At 41.8% G+C, this 17,555-nt stretch overlaps 1 protein-coding gene across 8 annotated transcripts in view; it reads left to right on the forward strand.

Annotated features, from left to right (window-relative positions):
* The window catches only part of CELF2 (CUGBP Elav-like family member 2), a 553,419-nt gene that overhangs the window by 442,208 nt on the left and 93,656 nt on the right, over nucleotides 1–17,555 (forward strand). For all 8 annotated transcript variants that reach the window (XM_058022005.1, XM_058022001.1, XM_058021998.1 and 5 more), the window contains one exon: nucleotides 7,330–7,412. In XM_058022005.1, coding sequence (XP_057877988.1) covers nucleotides 7,330–7,412 — 83 coding nt within the window. The remainder of the gene's footprint in view (nucleotides 1–7,329; nucleotides 7,413–17,555) is intronic.

Genomic DNA, 17,555 nt, shown 5'->3' on the forward strand with positions numbered 1-17,555 from the left:
CACGCAGGGATGGTTTCTTTAGAGACAGATTAGTTTGTAATGACATAAAATTGCCTTGATGCTATAAACCTCACTTGTGTGTATTTATTTACCCTGCCACCTTGTATAGAATATAATTCTGCAGAATATAATTCTGCATCTGCTTTTTTTTTTTTTTACTCCTTTATCACCATCTAGTGAGATATCATATGAGTGTTGCCAAGCTGCAGGTGTGGAAGTTGGCCCCTTGCTTCAGAAGTAAAACAGAGAGTTCCAGCATGCTGGCCATTCACTTCCCAGTCATTAGACTGGCAGCAGGAGAGTTCAGGAATTTGCAAAAGCTGTCATTGTCCTGTATGAAAAATTGTACATTGAAATTCTTCAGATACTTGTACAGCTATTAGCCATTTAAAACTGTTTAACGTAAGTGGCTTATTTCAGAGAGCAAGAAAAGTAGATTCTGGCAATTTTGCCCTTGATATCTTTTCTATCTGTGTCGCACTTTAGTCAAAATTTACATAATAATGGGTAGGGAAGTGTTGTGGGACATGAACCAGTGCATATTAGTTCTTAGTTGCTTTCCCAAAAGGCTTGAAAATGCAGCAAATTTAATCTAGGTCGAAAAAAGAAAAAAAAAAGAAAAAGAAAGAAAAAAAAAAAAAAAAGAAAAAAAGCCAAGAAAAAAGAAGCCAAAAAACAAAACACTTCCATTTTGTAGGCAGAGGACATCTATAGAGAGCATTTGTATTCACAAGGGTACAGGAATGACAGAGTGCGACTCCTCCAAAAGAGCTCCCCGGTGCAGCTGAAGGCTGACAGCAAACCAGGACTTGTGGCCAATTAACAGAAAGGCCATCATAACTTGCAAGGCTTGGAGAGAAAAAATTGAGCTCCGTGGGATCATTTTTCAGTGGCCATTTACGGGGCTGCTCCCAGCCTGCAGCATTTGTGCTTTAATGCGAGCGGTGCGACGCGGGGCACTCCGGGGCTGGGGCACTGCCACTCTGGGTGCTGCAACCAGGAGGGAAAATAGAGCACAGGGTGGAATTTGGCACGTCCCAGCTGTGAATCCTTCTCACATGCGAGCCCTTGCCTACATTCAGCTAATGTATTAATATTAGAAGTGGCATTGCTATAATATGTGCTGTCATTAGAGTGGCAGTGCGATTTCCTGGCTGGTGACAGGACTGGTAATACGGTTTCCATCAGGGTGCCAATTATATCAAACTATTAGCAAACCTGAGCTAATTGGGAGGCGGCATCATTAGAGGGTGGTTTCTGCTGTATTCGGCAGTTCTAGCAGGGATGGCTTCAGGAGTGAATCCTTTGCATCTTGCTCTCCCATGACTCCATAGGCTATAGAGCATGAGACTGGTGCAGGTAGGAATCAAATCACATCCCTGCCTTAGCCACCTTCTTCTGATAAGCAGAGCTTCAAAAATAGTAGGATTTTTATCTCTGGTTGTCTTTGTCAGGAATGTCTGTATTTGCTATTCAGACAGTTCATGGTTTTCTATGGTTTTGTAGGGAACCACCCAATCAAAATCTCTAAGGCTGAAACACCTCTCCTAATACTAGACCAGCATCTTCAGTGCAGGTTAGCTAATTGCACTAACATCCGTAGCACAGAAGAAATGCCAGGCAAGGCTCCCACTGCACTGCATAAAATGTAAGCAAAGTGAAAAGTCTCGTTGCCCAACCACACACCTGAATGCTTTGTAGCAATAGGTCTTCTCAGTGGCTTTAGTGGAAAAGAGATTTTAATTTCTTCATTGGCTTTTGGAAAATGAAATTACAGGTCATGGTGTGTTTGTTTGGAAATCGTGCTGTTCAGGCAGCTTTTTGTGATGTACAGAGCAGGTGTATTCCAGAGCTCAGGTGGATGGCTGGAATGCAGGAGACCTTGTTAAAGGCTGCCCTGTATTAGTGCAGTGTTTAAATTTTGGTGGTGGATGAGTGAATATGGAAATCAGGAGAGAAACATTTGGAGTGGGGAAAAAAACAAGAAAAAAAAAATCCTCCTGAACTTAAACTAGCTTGAACTGTGCTGGATTGACAAGAAGCTACTGTCTCCATTGAGATTCCAGGCTTGTATGAAGCCAGCACCTGTTCTGCTTGCAAATGCACACACAAAAGTGAGCTTCATTCACAGAAAGAAAGAAACATAGCAGGACTTCACTCATTTAGCCTTCCAGGGCCTTCAGTCCCTTGATCTGTCAGCCCCTTAGAATTCAAACGCAGCCTTTAAAGGAATTTTCAATTCACAACATGATGACTTTGTTGATGTCCTGAATGTGAATGTATTTTGAATTGAATTTGTCTGCCAGTATTCCATTACTCACTAAAAGAATACAGAGTTCAATCATCAGATAATCATTATAGCTGTTTTGAAGTGTTTATTTTATTAGTCTAGAAGGTAAAGCAAATTTCATACTTTTAAGTTGTTGCAAGCTTTGCAGGCACCCTGATAAGCTCTTGTATTTCTATACCCCATGGTTAGGGTTCAGGTACTGGCAGCAGGTGATAATATGCACAGTACAGGAGAGATCCAAACTGACAAATTTTGACAGTGGAAAACTAAAGAAACTAATATATCAGACCAATAAATATGGGTTGGGCTTTTTTTTTTTCCTCCTCTATCTTTTCTCTTTTAATTCCCAAAAGTTAAATTTTCACGCCTGAGGGATTGCAGAATATTTTTCTTCAAGCAAATCAAAACCTCAGAGCATCTTGTGAAGTGTGTTTTAATTCCTGTCCACATCCAAAGGGTTATTTTCTCATATAGATGCACATGTGTAATTCCTGGTAACTTTAACAGGAATTGTTTTTTCAGTTTAGGGAGCTGTAAAAGACTTTTTCTCACCCGAAGCAAGATGGAGGTGTCCATATTCACTCAGGCATGAAATCCTGGCTGAGAGATTAAGCCTCTTACACAGATCCCAGTGCTGTTAAATGCCAACAAGGACTGTGTAAGCCACATCTTCGAGTGGGGGAGAGCTTCCCTTTGTTAGTTATTCAAAATTAGGAATGTAAACTGCTCTCGCGGCATAATTAGTCTGTGTTTGAATTGGGAGAAAGTGACAAAAATAATGGCATGGCAGAGCTCCTGGAGATGCACAGAGCTGGATCTTGCAGCCTAACAAAGCCATGACTGCTCTGCTGGGAGGGAAATTTGGGTCATAGAGCAGAAGTCACACAGGAGGAGAAGCCCTATTGCATGGGGTCACTAACAGCTCTTTGAAAAAATTATCTTGCTTACAGGAGGAATGGCATGTCTTGAAATTTCATGGCGAAAACTGCAATTTGTCATAGCTCCACAAAGTCCTCCAGAAACCCAGGTTCATTACCAGCAGAAAACCATGGCTACTGTGGGGTGAAAGTCCTCACCACTTGATCTTTTTCCCATTCCTCGCTTCTAAATGATGGCTTCAGTGAACCCATGGCTTGATTCCCCTGTAATCCATTGCTGCCATCTTTGACAGTGACTCACGTAGAGCTGTTTCTAGCTGTTTGTCCCTGTCACTGTCTTGCTAAACAGGTTTCTGTGGAAATTAAATAAATAAAATCTCTACCAGTGGTGCTAATTGGTGCCTTTGGCAGCCTGAGCAAGGGCTTGTGAATTGAATGTGTCATGGAGAATTGAATGTGTCAACTCTCTCCCAATGGCTGGGACCTTGAGGTCTTTCTCTGGCACTAAATTTCCTTTGAAAAAAGAAAAAAAGAGGAAGAGGGGGGAGGGGGGAAAAAAGAGAGAGAGAGTGAAAACAAGCTGAAGTAAGGGATCTTTTCCCTTTTTTTAATGAGGTGTTGAAGTTGAACATTGTCGCGTCCACACTGCAGCGTTTTCTCATCAGATGCCTTAAGAAGTGGGGCGCTGTTTTCTGCTGTTGTTTCCCAGGCATCCCATTTGCTGCCATTAAACTCTGAGCAGCATGGAGTGGCAGGTTTTATTCAGTCTGTTCAAGCATCTGGCAGGATAGCCATGAAGTTGTTGCCGATGTCCTTAAGGGACTGTAGGGATCTGCATGATTCATTCAGTATTTTTTTCAAGGTACAAAGAAGAAATGCCTTACGCTGTAGTAAATACTGTTCCAAGTAGAGCACAACCAGCTTAGCAGAGCGTGGGAGATTTGCTGCTCTGGAGGCACTGACTGGCAGGATGAGCTCCTCTGCCTGTGGGCAAGAATACACTAACCCATGTGGAGCTAAAATGGGCTCTATTTCAGGCTGTAGAGGACTGGCAGAACCATGTCCACAAACCAATTCACCTTTTAAGTTGTCCTGATTAGGACAGGGGAAGGTTATCACTGCCAGGCCCTGAGTTATTTGGATGTAAGAAAAGTCTAGTTGCGGTTCAAGCTGCTGTCGAGTTTGTTGGTGATGAAACAAAGATTATATGTGCATGGGGCCTGAAGGGAAGGGTTGTATTTTTTCATTTTCTTTCAGTAGGAAACATACTTTTTCTGTTCCAGCTGGGCCACTTGTTTGTCTTTGGCAATATCACATTTTCTTTAGTAAAATGGAGGAAGGAGCATCGTTGCCTCTTTGCCTTTCAGCAGGGGACAGCTACCAGTCCTAAAGCACAGATTAGCCTTGTCCTATTACACAGGCATCTTCCCCTCCAATATTCCTGCAGAAAAAAAACTGAATTAGGTACTTTTTCTCTGTACTGACCCAAAAGGATTTTACACTGGAGGCATCTTCAGTGCAACTTGTGTAACATGGCTGCAGCACCTCTGGAAAATCCATAGGCTCAGCTACAGTATTTCCTTGGGGAAACATGGACTATTGCCTTTTCTGGTTCTTCTCTGTTGTCTTGTTTTCTTTTTTGAGTCCTGCCCTGACCTCTGTAGCAGATACCCTCAAATTCAGGTATCCACAAGTGGGGGTCCACGTCCTCCTCAAACCACAGCAAACCAGCTGTTGTTGTGGGGTTTGTTTTATTTCAGAAGATATGAGCCAAATGCATCCTGAGGAAAATTTTATCCATTTGCATTTTCAGATGTGTCAGTCTGTGAACACAGAAGTCTTTATTTTTGTCAAGTTCTGATGACCTGCCTGAAACATCTGCACATTTCCCATTAAGCTACTGTTTCTTCCAGCCCTCATTCACAGAAACATTTTTCTCTCCTGAACTATTACTTCCCAAAAATGACTAGTTAAAGGGTATTTCACAGCATATTCATCTTTCAAGTGCAGTTCTTTCAAGTAGTGCCAAGAATGATAAACCAATAGATTTCAAATTTCTCCTTATCGGAATGAACCCCCTGAGCTGAAATCTAAAATGAAACTCTTTGGGCCCATGGAAAAGGACATGGCAATTGCAAAGTTGTGATTACAGCTTGATATTTTCCCCTCTGAATCCTCTCTCCTGATTAAAAAGCCTTATATTAAAAAGCTAACAGACCAAACAAAGAAACAATAGGAGATAGACTTGTAGCTGGCTGACAGGATAGAAAAATATTGCAATATTGTCTCAAAATCACACTCTTAAATGTCACAAACTTGGATATTTTTCTCATTTTCATCTGGGGTAAAATAATTCGGATTTTCAGAATTTTCCAGTGAAACAGAAGGTTTAGAAACACTTACAGGAAACATAAACCATAACAGGCTGTCCCTGTCTCTAGCACACATCCCTGCGAACAATGTCCCGCTTACTGAAATAATTATTAAACCGTCTCCATCATAAAGTGTGAAATTTTAAAGAACCTGTTGGCAGTATGAAAAATGTTTCTCTCGGCTGTGTTAAGTCTAGGCATTACCTGCCTGCTCATGTTTTGCTGTGGCTGCAAGTGATTTTATGTATTAGGAATAAACTTGCTATGCTCCAGCTGGCAGTCCATGTTCACCTTTGCTTGTTACCCAGGTAATGGTTGTCACTGGCCTGGCTGCAGAGCCAGAGGGAGCATTCCCAATGCCATGCACAGCTTGAGCCAAGCAAGGGGCAGTGCAGGGCCATGCTGGATTCAGCCCTTCCTTCCAAAGTGGGCCACCTCCACATGGCTGATTCCAGTGTCTGCTGTGGGCTGCTGTGCACACCTTCTCATTGTGTCCTTTGCCACTACGGGGATGCTGCAGGGTTGAACACAAGCAGGAATGTCAGGTGGGCTGGGATGTTTCACCTTGGCCAACATTAGGGAGCTGATACAAGCTTTGCTCACTGCCTGAAGCACAGATTATTTTATCTGTGTCATGCTCCAAGGGAGCACCAAGACTCATGAGCTGGGGTTTCTTTTGTTTACTGATTGGTTTTGACATTTCTCTGGAGTTGTAACAAATCTCTGACTGTGATTAAGAGAACAGGATTGTTTTCTGATTCATCAGTAAGACCTGCATCATCCTTGGGTTCATGTGAAGTAGATTTTTTACTTTTTACCCAGCCAGCATTGCCCAGAATGTTTTCCCCTCTCCCCACAGCACAAACACCCCATCTGCAGCAAACATCTCATCTGTCAAGGAGCAGACTTCATTGCTGTGGGGCATTACAGGCAAACCTTGGTCCTTGCTTTTTGTCCCCTGCCTGTGACATTATAGCTCTTCCCTGAGGCTGTGCCTGTGAGCCCTGGCCTCACCCTGGGGCTGGTTGAGCTGCCTGGGCTGCGTGTGCTGCAGCAAAAGCTGCTTTACATGTTTGCAGTGGACAAAGGGACAGCAACCCATGTTTGGTCCCACACACTACCTGGCTGGAGCATGCTGTCAAAAGGGAAACCACAGGATTAAGGCAACTAAAACCACCTGTTTCACTGAAAATTGAGCAGATGCAGGGAGAGCAGAGCCTCCCTTAATGCTGTCAGCCATCAGCAGCCTCCACTATGCCAGCAGTGGTGAGTTCACCTGTAGCTTGTTTTTCATTCTTGAAACTGAGATGAGTGTTCCACCTCCAGTCCTGCCTGGTTTCACAGAAATGGGGGAACCGACCTTAGCCCTTTTGTATAAGGCCCTTTAAATAAGGTCCTGCTTTAGCCTGATTTTCTGCTTGGGATGTAACAATGAATTCCTGCTGCTTGAGCCTGCCATGTTGCTTATATTCAAAGTATAATGGGGAGCCTTCAGAAAAATATAACCTTATTTACAATGTACAAAGCCAATTGGATTTTGGTTAACAATTTCTAAGTGATTACAGTTCACTAACAATGCAGGTGTGCTATAGATGCAATGCACAGGGGGGGACTTTTTATTTTAAATCATACAAGCTTTCTTTTATTCATGTCATTCAGGCGCCTCAGGATAATTCACATTTCCAGCTTTCATAATGTGTTGTTCAACCACTGTTTTTTTCTCCCTCCCTATTGTACTCTCACAAATCATACTCACTAATTTCTGAAAGCTTTTCATTTCTCTCTATAGGTTGTTGTTTCGTAACATTTTATACAAGAAAAGCTGCTCTTGAGGCACAGAATGCACTGCACAATATTAAAACTTTACCTGGGGTGAGTACATTTACCTTTTGATCATAATTATTTTATTGCCAGAAGAATAGCCCTTTTGCTCTTGATGCTGCTTAGTGCCCCAAATGATCTTGATCTCTGCAAGGAGGGTGGCTAAGCTGATGCTCTGCCCTGTGTTGGTGCCAGTCCTGTAGCAATGGCATCATGTCCAAAGGCAGCTGCTGTTCTCTACTAAATCCTTTGGCTGGAAAAGGTACTGATTCCTGCTGAGTAGAGACAGTGGCCAAAGTGCAATGTGGATCTTTTTTAAAATTTATTTAAGAGGGAGGGAGGGAGGAAGGAAGGGAGGAGAGAAAACATATGGCAGAAAAACACTGCACCACTGGGGCTTCATGTTTGAAAAGCGAGAGAAGAGGAGAAGAGGAAAAGACAAAACACAGCCAAAGTTTGTTAAATGCAGCCTTTATCCACATGGTTTGTTAACAACCTGAATGCACTGGCTGCACATCTCAGGGTGTTGGGGAGTGTGGTACCCCATAGCTGCTTGCACAGGGTCGTCCTGTCTCCTGACATCACCTCTCCTCACCACCTGCTCCCACTGGCACCAGCATTCAGAACAGTTGTGGTTGTGTTGTACAAACTGTATCTTGCATTTTCCTATGGTATTTTATATTTAAATTACAGGGCTAGAGAGAAGTGTATCACTGGTAATTGCATGTCTAAACTCTGAAATCTTCTTGTACCACCATTTTCATTTTTTTCTGCTGTATTCTTTGAGGATAGAAGTGAAAAAAAAATATAAAGAATGGAGGTATATTCCCTCTTGATGTAGGAGAAGTGTTCAAGTATATGTTTGTAATGTCTGGTTACAGACATGAAAATAAATAAATGCACTGTGTAAATAAATAGAGCATTACCTGGACTGACAGTTATATGGACAGTTATATGGCCAATATCTCCATTAGTTCCTATGTGTTGTATGTGAAATTGGATACTCTGTGTTTGAAAAATTATATCTGGCTGGTTCACTTTATGCAAGTGATTTCCTGGTAGGGAAGCCACCTCATGTGTCATGGAAATGGCCAGCACAGAACGGTGCTGTCACGGGACAGTTACCTGTGAGCCCTGCTAAAGGTAAAATGGGAGTCCTCTGTCATTTGCAGTGAAAATGCTGGGAATGGTGGTAGGAAATCTGCAAAGGTAGGAAAACAGGAGTGTTGGGGAAGATGAAACAAGAAAGCCTTATAAATATGATTGTCTGGCAAAAGATTTTGAGAATATAGAAACTATAAGTGAGATTGAAATGAAAGCAAGCTTTGAGATACCTTTATTACTGAACAACTGGAAAACAATGGTATGGCCAGCTGAAGGTAATCCCCTTTGGATGAAACAACACCCTCTGCTTGCAGAGAGGTCCTAGGGTCAGAGCAGACCCTACTAGCTTGGCAGAAGGGCCCAAAGAGGAGTTTTTAGGGTTTAAAATGTAACACAGTATGGTAATGTAATGATTCTTATAGGCTGTATGTAAATGCTATAGGATTTGTATATTGTAGTAGATTGGTTAGTGAGAATTAGAATATTCAACACAGAAGAAGATTTATTGTATTGTAATGGGAACCTCGCTCTCTTACCCTTTTGCTCTCTTACCCTTTTACTCTATTGCCCTTTTACTCTCTCACCCTCTCATCCTCTCTGCCCCTCTCTTCTCTTGGGCCTGCTCTGAGCTGTGTTTGGCAGCTCCCAGCAGGGCCCTGCACCCAGGCCCTTTGCAATAAACCATGAGTTCCACCACCTGCCTGCAGAGATCTCTCATCTCTGTCTGTCCTGACCATGCTACCCCCCGACACTCCTACACAGGAGAAAAGTTGTGGCACTTCAAGTGATGTTTTCCAGCAATTGGCCCTTGCAAGGGACAGTACCAAGGCCTTACAGGCCTCCCAGTGGGAGTCTCAGCACTTTAGGGTGTAGAGGATGGGTGTGCCATCCTCAAGAGAGAAAGGAAGGCTCTGAGGGACAATTCCCTTTGAGACCCCTTTGGAGCTCAGCTGAACCTCAGCACCCTCTGTCTCTGCAGCCCCAGTTGTTGCTTCCCATCCCCAATGCCAGAAAATGCCGAGCCCTTGGATGAGAGCTCTCTGACCCCATTCAATGCTGCACCTAAACCAACTCACTGAGTGATTGTTCTCCACCATCCTTTCAGTCAAATGGCTGTGTGCACTGGCTGAATGGGATGGAGGTGATCCCAAGCTGCTGGAGCAGCACCCTGCCCAGATATAGCATCCCCCAAGCTCTACCACAAGATCTACTCATCACCCCCCCAGGAAGTAGACAGGGTCTGTTTAGACTCATGCAATCACAGAGTCATAAGGGTGGAAAAGACTCCAAGATTTGGAAAAGGCCTACAACATATGACTAAAAACCACAATGTCAGTTAAATCACAGCACTAAGTGCCACACCCAGTTGTTTTGGGTTTTTTTGAACACTTCTAAGCATGATGACTCCACCACTTCCCTGGGCAGCAAAGGCTTGACCACCCTTTTAGTGAAGAAGTTCATCCTGATGTCCAACCTGAACCTCCCCTGGTGCAGCTTGAGGACATGTCTTCTCATCCTGTTGCCTGGGGGCAGAGCCTTACCCCCACCTGGCTACACCCTCCTGTCAGGGAGTTGTGGAGACTGAAAAGGTCCCCCCTGAGCCTCCTTTTCTTCAGGCTAAACAAACCAAGTTCCCTCAGCTGCCTTTACTTTTCTTTGTTCTTCCCTGAGTCCCCCAGGCTGCTTGCTGTGTTTTGAGAGATGTTATTTATCCCAGTGGGTGACTCAGAGGGGCAGTTTCACTCTCTGGCTTCCTCACATACAGGTGGCAAAGCTGGTTCAGCTCTGCATTGCATCTTACCTGAGCAGAGCATCATTTTCTCCCCAACTTTTGCACAGCTAATGAGCAGGCAGTAGTTAAAGATGCTAGTGTACCTTTTGATGTTATTTTAAAATAATGTTGAAATATTTTTTTTCCCTAAAGCCCTCTCTGCTCTTTGTCATTTAAAAATTATCTAAGCTGTTTTTTCCTGTCCTGACTGTGAGGTTACAAAGTTTTCTTTTAAGGAAATACAGATTCTGTATTCCCATGACTCTGGGGCCTTGCCTTTAAAAATACTCCTGATACAGCCAGAGATGTTTAGATTTTACTATGAGATAAGTTGTAATACCTACTTTTTTAAAGGGAAGCCTCTAATAAAGAGAAGCAACTTGAAAACATTTCTACTACTTGTCTTTCAGAATGATTCAGCATATATTATATAACAGATTCTATATTTTACACGTGCAGTATGCTGCCATTCAGCATATATGGGGATACTGTTATGCTGCATCTGTGTATTCCCAAAATAACTTCATTTAAGCACTCTTTAAAGTTGTGGCACACATGCTGGAAACACTTCATGTTAGCAGGGTTCTCCTTATATGAATTTTAGCAATTTCTGTATTGTTCCTCTTGCCTGCTAAGCAGCTTTTACCAAAAAAGCAGGAATCAGTAGTGGATAGTTCTGTGTGAGAAATGGTCTCAGAGCAAATGGAAGCAATCTCCTGTCAGAGCTACAACAAGGGATGAATTTGGATCAGGTTCATTTGGGCATCAAGTGTCAGCTTGCTTCCAGTAAGCAAGGTATGGTCAGTAGGAGGTTCAGTAATAAGGTGTCTCCTGGAAACAAAAGGATCCATGCCTTCCCCTTTTGCTGTAATATCACCATGCATCAGATAAGGCATCCTTAAATAGCCCAGGAGGAAAATCCCAGGCAAAGGCTGGTGATTTATTGGTGTAAGGTAAGGAAAGCTGGCAGAGGCAGGAGCAGGGGGCTGCAGGGATGCTGAGGCTGTTGGAACCCATCTGTGTTTCACCTGCACTCAGGTGTAGCCTGCACTGCTGCAGAGCTGTGGAGGAGAATAGGTCTGTGTTCATTATTGTTAGAGCCAGGATTATTTCTGGGTTTAGTCTCTTCATTTCTTAAGTGCAGCCTTGCTCCAGGTAGCTCAGTAAGCAGGTTTTGGATCAGCACTGGTGAAGCCAAAAAAGTGGGGGCTTAGTGTGAAATTTATCCCCCTTCCAAGGCTGCATGTGCAGTTTAATTTAAGTAGGTTTTTGAGCAAAGCCTGCAGTGCTGTGTCTCTATCTCTGCTTTTTGCCTGGACCTCATCCTTAACAGAGACATGAAAACACCAGCGCTTGATCTGCTCCTTTGAGCTGCACCCTTTTAGTGGACATGAAGAAAATAAGACCAGACATAAATGATTAATGCAGAATCTTGGAAGAAAATATTGCAGGGTGCCTTGCTGTTTGATTACAAGCCTTGGAATTAGTCAACATTTCCATAATTCTAAACCAATATACACCTGTTTTCCCACTGTGATGTGAAGGCACAACTTAATTTAACAGAAACCCCGCTGTGCTAAATCTCTCATTAAATACCAAGCTAGTTCTGTAATTTAAAGTTGCAGCACTACTATTTTAACTGAATTGCCTTTGTATTATAAAATTAATAAGAAGTTAATGATGCACTTTGCTGTATTCGCTCAGATTTATTTTTTTTTTCACAGCAACAACAACAAAAAAGAAAGATAAAGAAGAAAAACATGTCACCAGCTGACATCTCAAGGCTTTTCTGGTTTTAATCATTTTCCTGAGGATAGAAATTCATTTAAAAGATTTTTAAAAAAAAATTTAAAACTTTCTGCACTAGTAGGATCAAACATCATCTTTTTATTCATGATTAATATAATCTCTCTGTTAGTCATAATATTCCTTGTCATATATTAGAGCTTTTATCTTTCCCAAAATATGTATTTAGATATCACTTGTTATGTAGGATTGCTACTAGGCAGAGAAGCAGATATGCAGTGTTTGAGAAATACAGGCACATTGTTATGATATATGATACAGATCAACCAAACAGGGACGGTTCTCTTCTGTTTACTAGGTGCTGGCATCACAAGTAGCTTTTATGTCTTGCAAATGAACAATGTGAGTTTTCAGATGTGTCTTTCCAAACATATCAAGAGAGCAGGTTGCTGATACCCTCGTATCTCATAGGGATGTGGTTTATATTATTCAGCTTAGAGTCAGGTTTTCTTGGAGTGTTCATTTGGATTTTGTTTTAAAAGGCAGAAGGGAGAGAAGGGAAAATCTCAATTTGAATGTAATAATGATCCTGGAAATGGGCTTCTTTGGGATGAGATGTAGAACTGAGGCCTTAACTAGTCTCATCTTCATTAAGAATCTCATGGCTTCGTTAGAGGTGTTTAACTTCTATTCCCTAAACAGAGTAATCCAATAAATTCCACCCATCTAAATTTATTCTTCCTTCAGTTAGATGTAATAATCTTGCTTCCCCCATGCTCTAATTTGCTGCTTAGTGAAAATTGGCTTCTGTATAGAGGGCAAACCTCAAAGAGCTGCATTCAGAGACTGCTTTAACTGCCTTTATGGCACTGACATTCGTTCATTGTTTTAGTTTTAACATGCTTTATTTTAAAAACAGAATGTGCTCTGTTTTGCTGACAAGTGAACCTGGTAGGATTTCCTGGCAAGGGTTAAGTGCAGAGAGGTAACACAAGAGCACTATATGTTGGTTGGATTCTTGGAGCCAAATAGCTGAATAAATGCACTTTTAATGTCATGCAGAGGCTATTTGAAGTCAGAAATCAATGGGCATCCATTTGTAAAATCTACGCCTAAAACTCTTTGGAGTCTTTGTTCTTTATTTGAAGTTAGATTTATTGGACATGGTAAGGGTCATTTGTTGTCTTTATGTACATTTTTTTATATATCCTCCTACCTAAGGTTATCACAAAAATAGTTAACAGCCCACAGTCTGCACTCCCATGCGTTTAACAGAATCATGGTTTACGTGGTTCTTATTTCAAATGGGAAATACATATATAAATATATATTCCAAGCAGCAGCAAACCTTTTTTGTTGAAGTTCTGGCATGAAATTAGGACATTAGCTGTATGAATTGATTTGATTAAGGGTTTAACAAGGAAGAAATACCATTTTGAGAAAGCTCTTAATATTTTAACAGCAAGGTGGAGTTTGTAGCAACTGTATTTCTAAAATATTCATGGCTTTCTTTTTTGCCAGATGTTGTCAAGGAAAACATTTTTTAATCTTTGCATTGTAAGAATCACGTCTGGTTTTATTAAATATTTTTTGCATCATAGGGAAGCAGGACTGGCTTAGAGGGAACTTTGCCCATAGGTTGTGTACTGGCTGTAAGGAAACCTCAAAGTCCATTTAGGGGTGTAGAACATGAAAAATAATAATCAGAATGATCTGGTCCAAAATGCAGGCACCTATGACGACTTACTATGAAGCCTCATTAACTTTCTGATAAAATACCATTTGTCCAACAAAAAGCAAAAAACCACAAATATATTTCTAATTCTTGCTTTACATCATGAGTTCTTTTCTAATGATTATCCTGACACTCTCGTTTCTGGAGCAGTGTTTCAATATCCAGTTCCCTTCTCTGTTTTAAGCCTTATGGTTTCTCAGTACTATATGAACATTATGTAAAAATTACCTGTAATAAAAAGGTAATCATCCAATATTATTTGAATAATAGCCTGAATATGATATAGCAGTGACTCTGAGAGATTGTGACAAACAGAAAGGGAATTCAAAGAGCAATTAACTTAGTTAAGGCTTTGCAGTGATTGATTTATGATGACAAATGAAACTAATTCAGTACCCATATAGTATGGCCAAATGCTGTTTAATGAAGGATCCAAAGAGTATAGTACTGCTTAAATGATAAAAATACCAGATGGGAAAGAAGAGAATTCCCAGGGAGCAGCTGTTCCTAGGAGGTGAGCTATAAGACACTCAATGATGTTGAGAAAGTGAATCTGGCCAATTCCTTGCTTTAAATGCTATGCAAAGGAACTTACTTAATGATACACTTTGCCCAGCTCAGAAGACATGTGGATATTTATTTTTATTCAAAAATGCCACTTCTACCCATGCCCCTCAAAAAAATAAAATGCTGCACTGACTCTGCCACTTCAGTGAAAATGAATATTTGCACTAATTTCAGATACCTTAGCAGAAAAGTTGGGTTTACATCCACCATTGCTGTGAGACACAGGCCAGATTTATAAAATGGAAGAGACTTAGAACCCAGTGAACCTCTGTAAGCAGCTGAACTTGCAGCTTAAAGGGAGAATAGTGAGTGTTGTGCAGGCATAGGGAGAGGGGAATATTGACCAAGTGAACATAACTTCTCTAAATTGAGCAAAACATTTAGTTCATATTTATATTGTCCCTTTTTCTCACTGAGGGACGGAGGGTCAAATTTGCCTTCACCAAATTCACAGCCTCATCATTAGGATAACTTTGTGGCATGCAAGGAGAATGTAGTTCAAATCCTCTCTGCCTTGTTTATTGAAAGGATTTAGCTTGGATTGACCTAACAGAGCCTTCACCACTGGACTTAGCTAAGATTAGGGTCACTGTTTCTCCTCTTGAAGCTGCTCCAGCTGTATGTAGGTATCAAATTCTGGTGGGAATGAGAGAAAGCAAGGATAGCACTTGGTTTCCTGGTACTGAGGGCATTGACTCAAGTGCTGTGATATCTGGATCTGAGTCCATGCTCTAGTAAGTATTTTGTTCTTTGGAAAAGCTTCAAACGTTTGGCAGAGACTCTCCAAGAGCAGGGAAGTGCAGGAAGATCCATTGCTGAGGCACTGAGAGAAGGTGGCTAAACCTTGACCTGCCTTACTTGGGGGATGTGATGACCTGTGGTGTGTCAGGAGGGTACAGAGCTGCACAGGGCATGAGCATTTAGGTTTAGATCCCAAACATCCATATCAGGCTGTTTAGGAAGCAAGAGCACATTGGCCCAGCTGCAAAAGCAGTTAGATGCACACTAGCTTTTTTAGAGAAGTCTTCGAGTAGTTCAGGAATTTTTTTTTTCCTTTTTCCTTTTTTTGCACAGCTTTGCAGTATAATAATGTTGGGATGGAAAGTAAGTGATGCATAATAATGGCTTGACCTCAGAAAAATTCACTAATGTGAAGCTCATCCCCATTCTGGCGCATGACACTGGGATTTACCTCTGGTTTCCATAACTCTGACCAGTTGAGGTCATCACTTTGCAAAAACCCTCCAGACCTTTTTGTCCAACTTTGAAATCTTACTCAGTGAGGGTGGGGGATCAGTTCACAGGATATCACTTTTAAGCTGGGCGCCCAAAAATCGCTGACTTGGAGAACGTTTTGCTGTGCACTTCAGAATGGAAATCTCTGAAGAAAATCAAGAAGCCATCACTGGAGTACTCCAGGGTATTGCAAAGCTCACCAAGATTTAGGTGGGGTGCTTAGCTAAGGACAATAGCCCAGGCACTCTCTTAAACAGCTATTTGTCCTCCTGCTGGTGTTAGCTGTTTTCTGTTATCTAGAACAGAAAGTACAGGTGCTTCAGTCAGCCTCATTAGCACCACGACACGAGCTATTAAAATTGTCTTCCTAATGAAAAACTAGTTCAGGGAGCCTTCCTAGCTGTCTGACTACTCCTACAACAGTGAAATTAGAAAGGCAAATCATAAACAGAGTTGCAGGCATCAGGAAGCAACATCATTAGAGGTGCCCTTGGATGCCATTTGCCTGCCTTGATAGCAATGTTTGGCACCCGTGGATCTGAGTTATGTTATGACTGAGGAGCCTGGGCCTCATGGCATGTTTATATCAGAGAGAATGTTTGTTCAGCATCCTCCTGCCATTGTGTCCAGCCCTGTGAACTGTGCTGCTGAGGTAGCCCCTGCCAGATTTCCCCTGTGATCACACTGGGCAGGTGCACTGTGCTGCAATGGGACAGTGAGAAAACAGAAGTTCTGTCTTCTCTGTTGTACTCAAAAACCCCATAATACTACAAAAACCGGGTGAAACTGGGTGGCCTGATTGATTGAGTCTCCTGCTGTAATAACACTCTGTGGTCAATCATATTCTGTCTAATAAAAAAAATTCTTTGCAGACCCAGAGAGATAATTTCTTTTTTGTTTATTCTCTGGAAGAAATTATCATCTTCATCACCTTAGTTGGAAGAGCTGCTTTTTTGTCTGCTCTTCCCCTGTGCTGTGCACAGAAAGCCTTCCTCCTCTGGCCAGTGGGGCCACTGGGGCTGCCAGAAGTACATGGAGATTCATTTGGGTGCAAGCACCAGTCTGGGGTACAGGCATGTTCATCTGATTGTCTTGATAGACATCCAAACCTTTAGAGAAGCTCAAATGGGCTGTGAATTCCCACCCTGGAAACACATGGAGGACATGTAGTTGCAGAGCTTATATTTTAGGCTGTCAGTGTGTGAAGCAAGTGGTCAGCACCCTCAAAAGCAGAGAGCAAATATTATTGACAAGACACAGGGGAATGGATTTAAACTGGAAGAGAGTAGGTTTAGATTAGACATCAGGAACAAATTCTTTGCTGTGTGGGTGGGGAGGCACTGGCACACATTGCTCAGAGAAGTTGTTGATGCCCCATCCCTGGAAGGGTTCAAGGCCAGGTTGAACAAGGCTTGGACAGACTTGGTATATTGGAAAGTGTCCCTGCCCTTGGCAGGAGGTTGAAATTAAATGGTCCTTAATGTCTCCTCCAACCCAAACCTTTCTATTATTCAATGATTCAATGATTTTATGATTCTATGATTCTACATTTAGAGTGTCAAGTACCTTTTAACAGGAAAAGTGCTAACAGAGGGGGAAAGCTAATGTTTTTCTCACTTTTGGAATGGTCCATCTTTTCTCCACCACCTTAGCTGAAATCAGTAATGGTTTTGCTACCAGACAGTAGCCTGATTATCTGCAGGAGCAGAGAGAAGCTGCCATTGAAAAGATGCCACCATAACTCCATTATTAACAAAAGCCTGTATCTATTGCCTTGTGCCAGGGAAGTTAAAAAAGCAAAAACTGCAAAAGAAAAAAAAAAATCACATTGAGCTAAACAGAGTCTTAAGCAGTGGTAAACAAAATGTAGCTTCCTTTGTGGTTGATTTTTATCCAGCTGCAGCCAAATATCAAAGCGATATCAAAGGAAAGCTACCCATTAATTAATTCAGACTGACTTCACAAAGCAAGCTGGAGCTTTTGCTGATATCTGATTCTGACAACTTCCTAATCTTCACAAGATTGTCATTAAGAG

Source organism: Melospiza georgiana, chromosome 4, assembly GCF_028018845.1.
Source record: "Melospiza georgiana isolate bMelGeo1 chromosome 4, bMelGeo1.pri, whole genome shotgun sequence".
Lineage (NCBI taxonomy): Eukaryota > Metazoa > Chordata > Aves > Passeriformes > Passerellidae > Melospiza > Melospiza georgiana.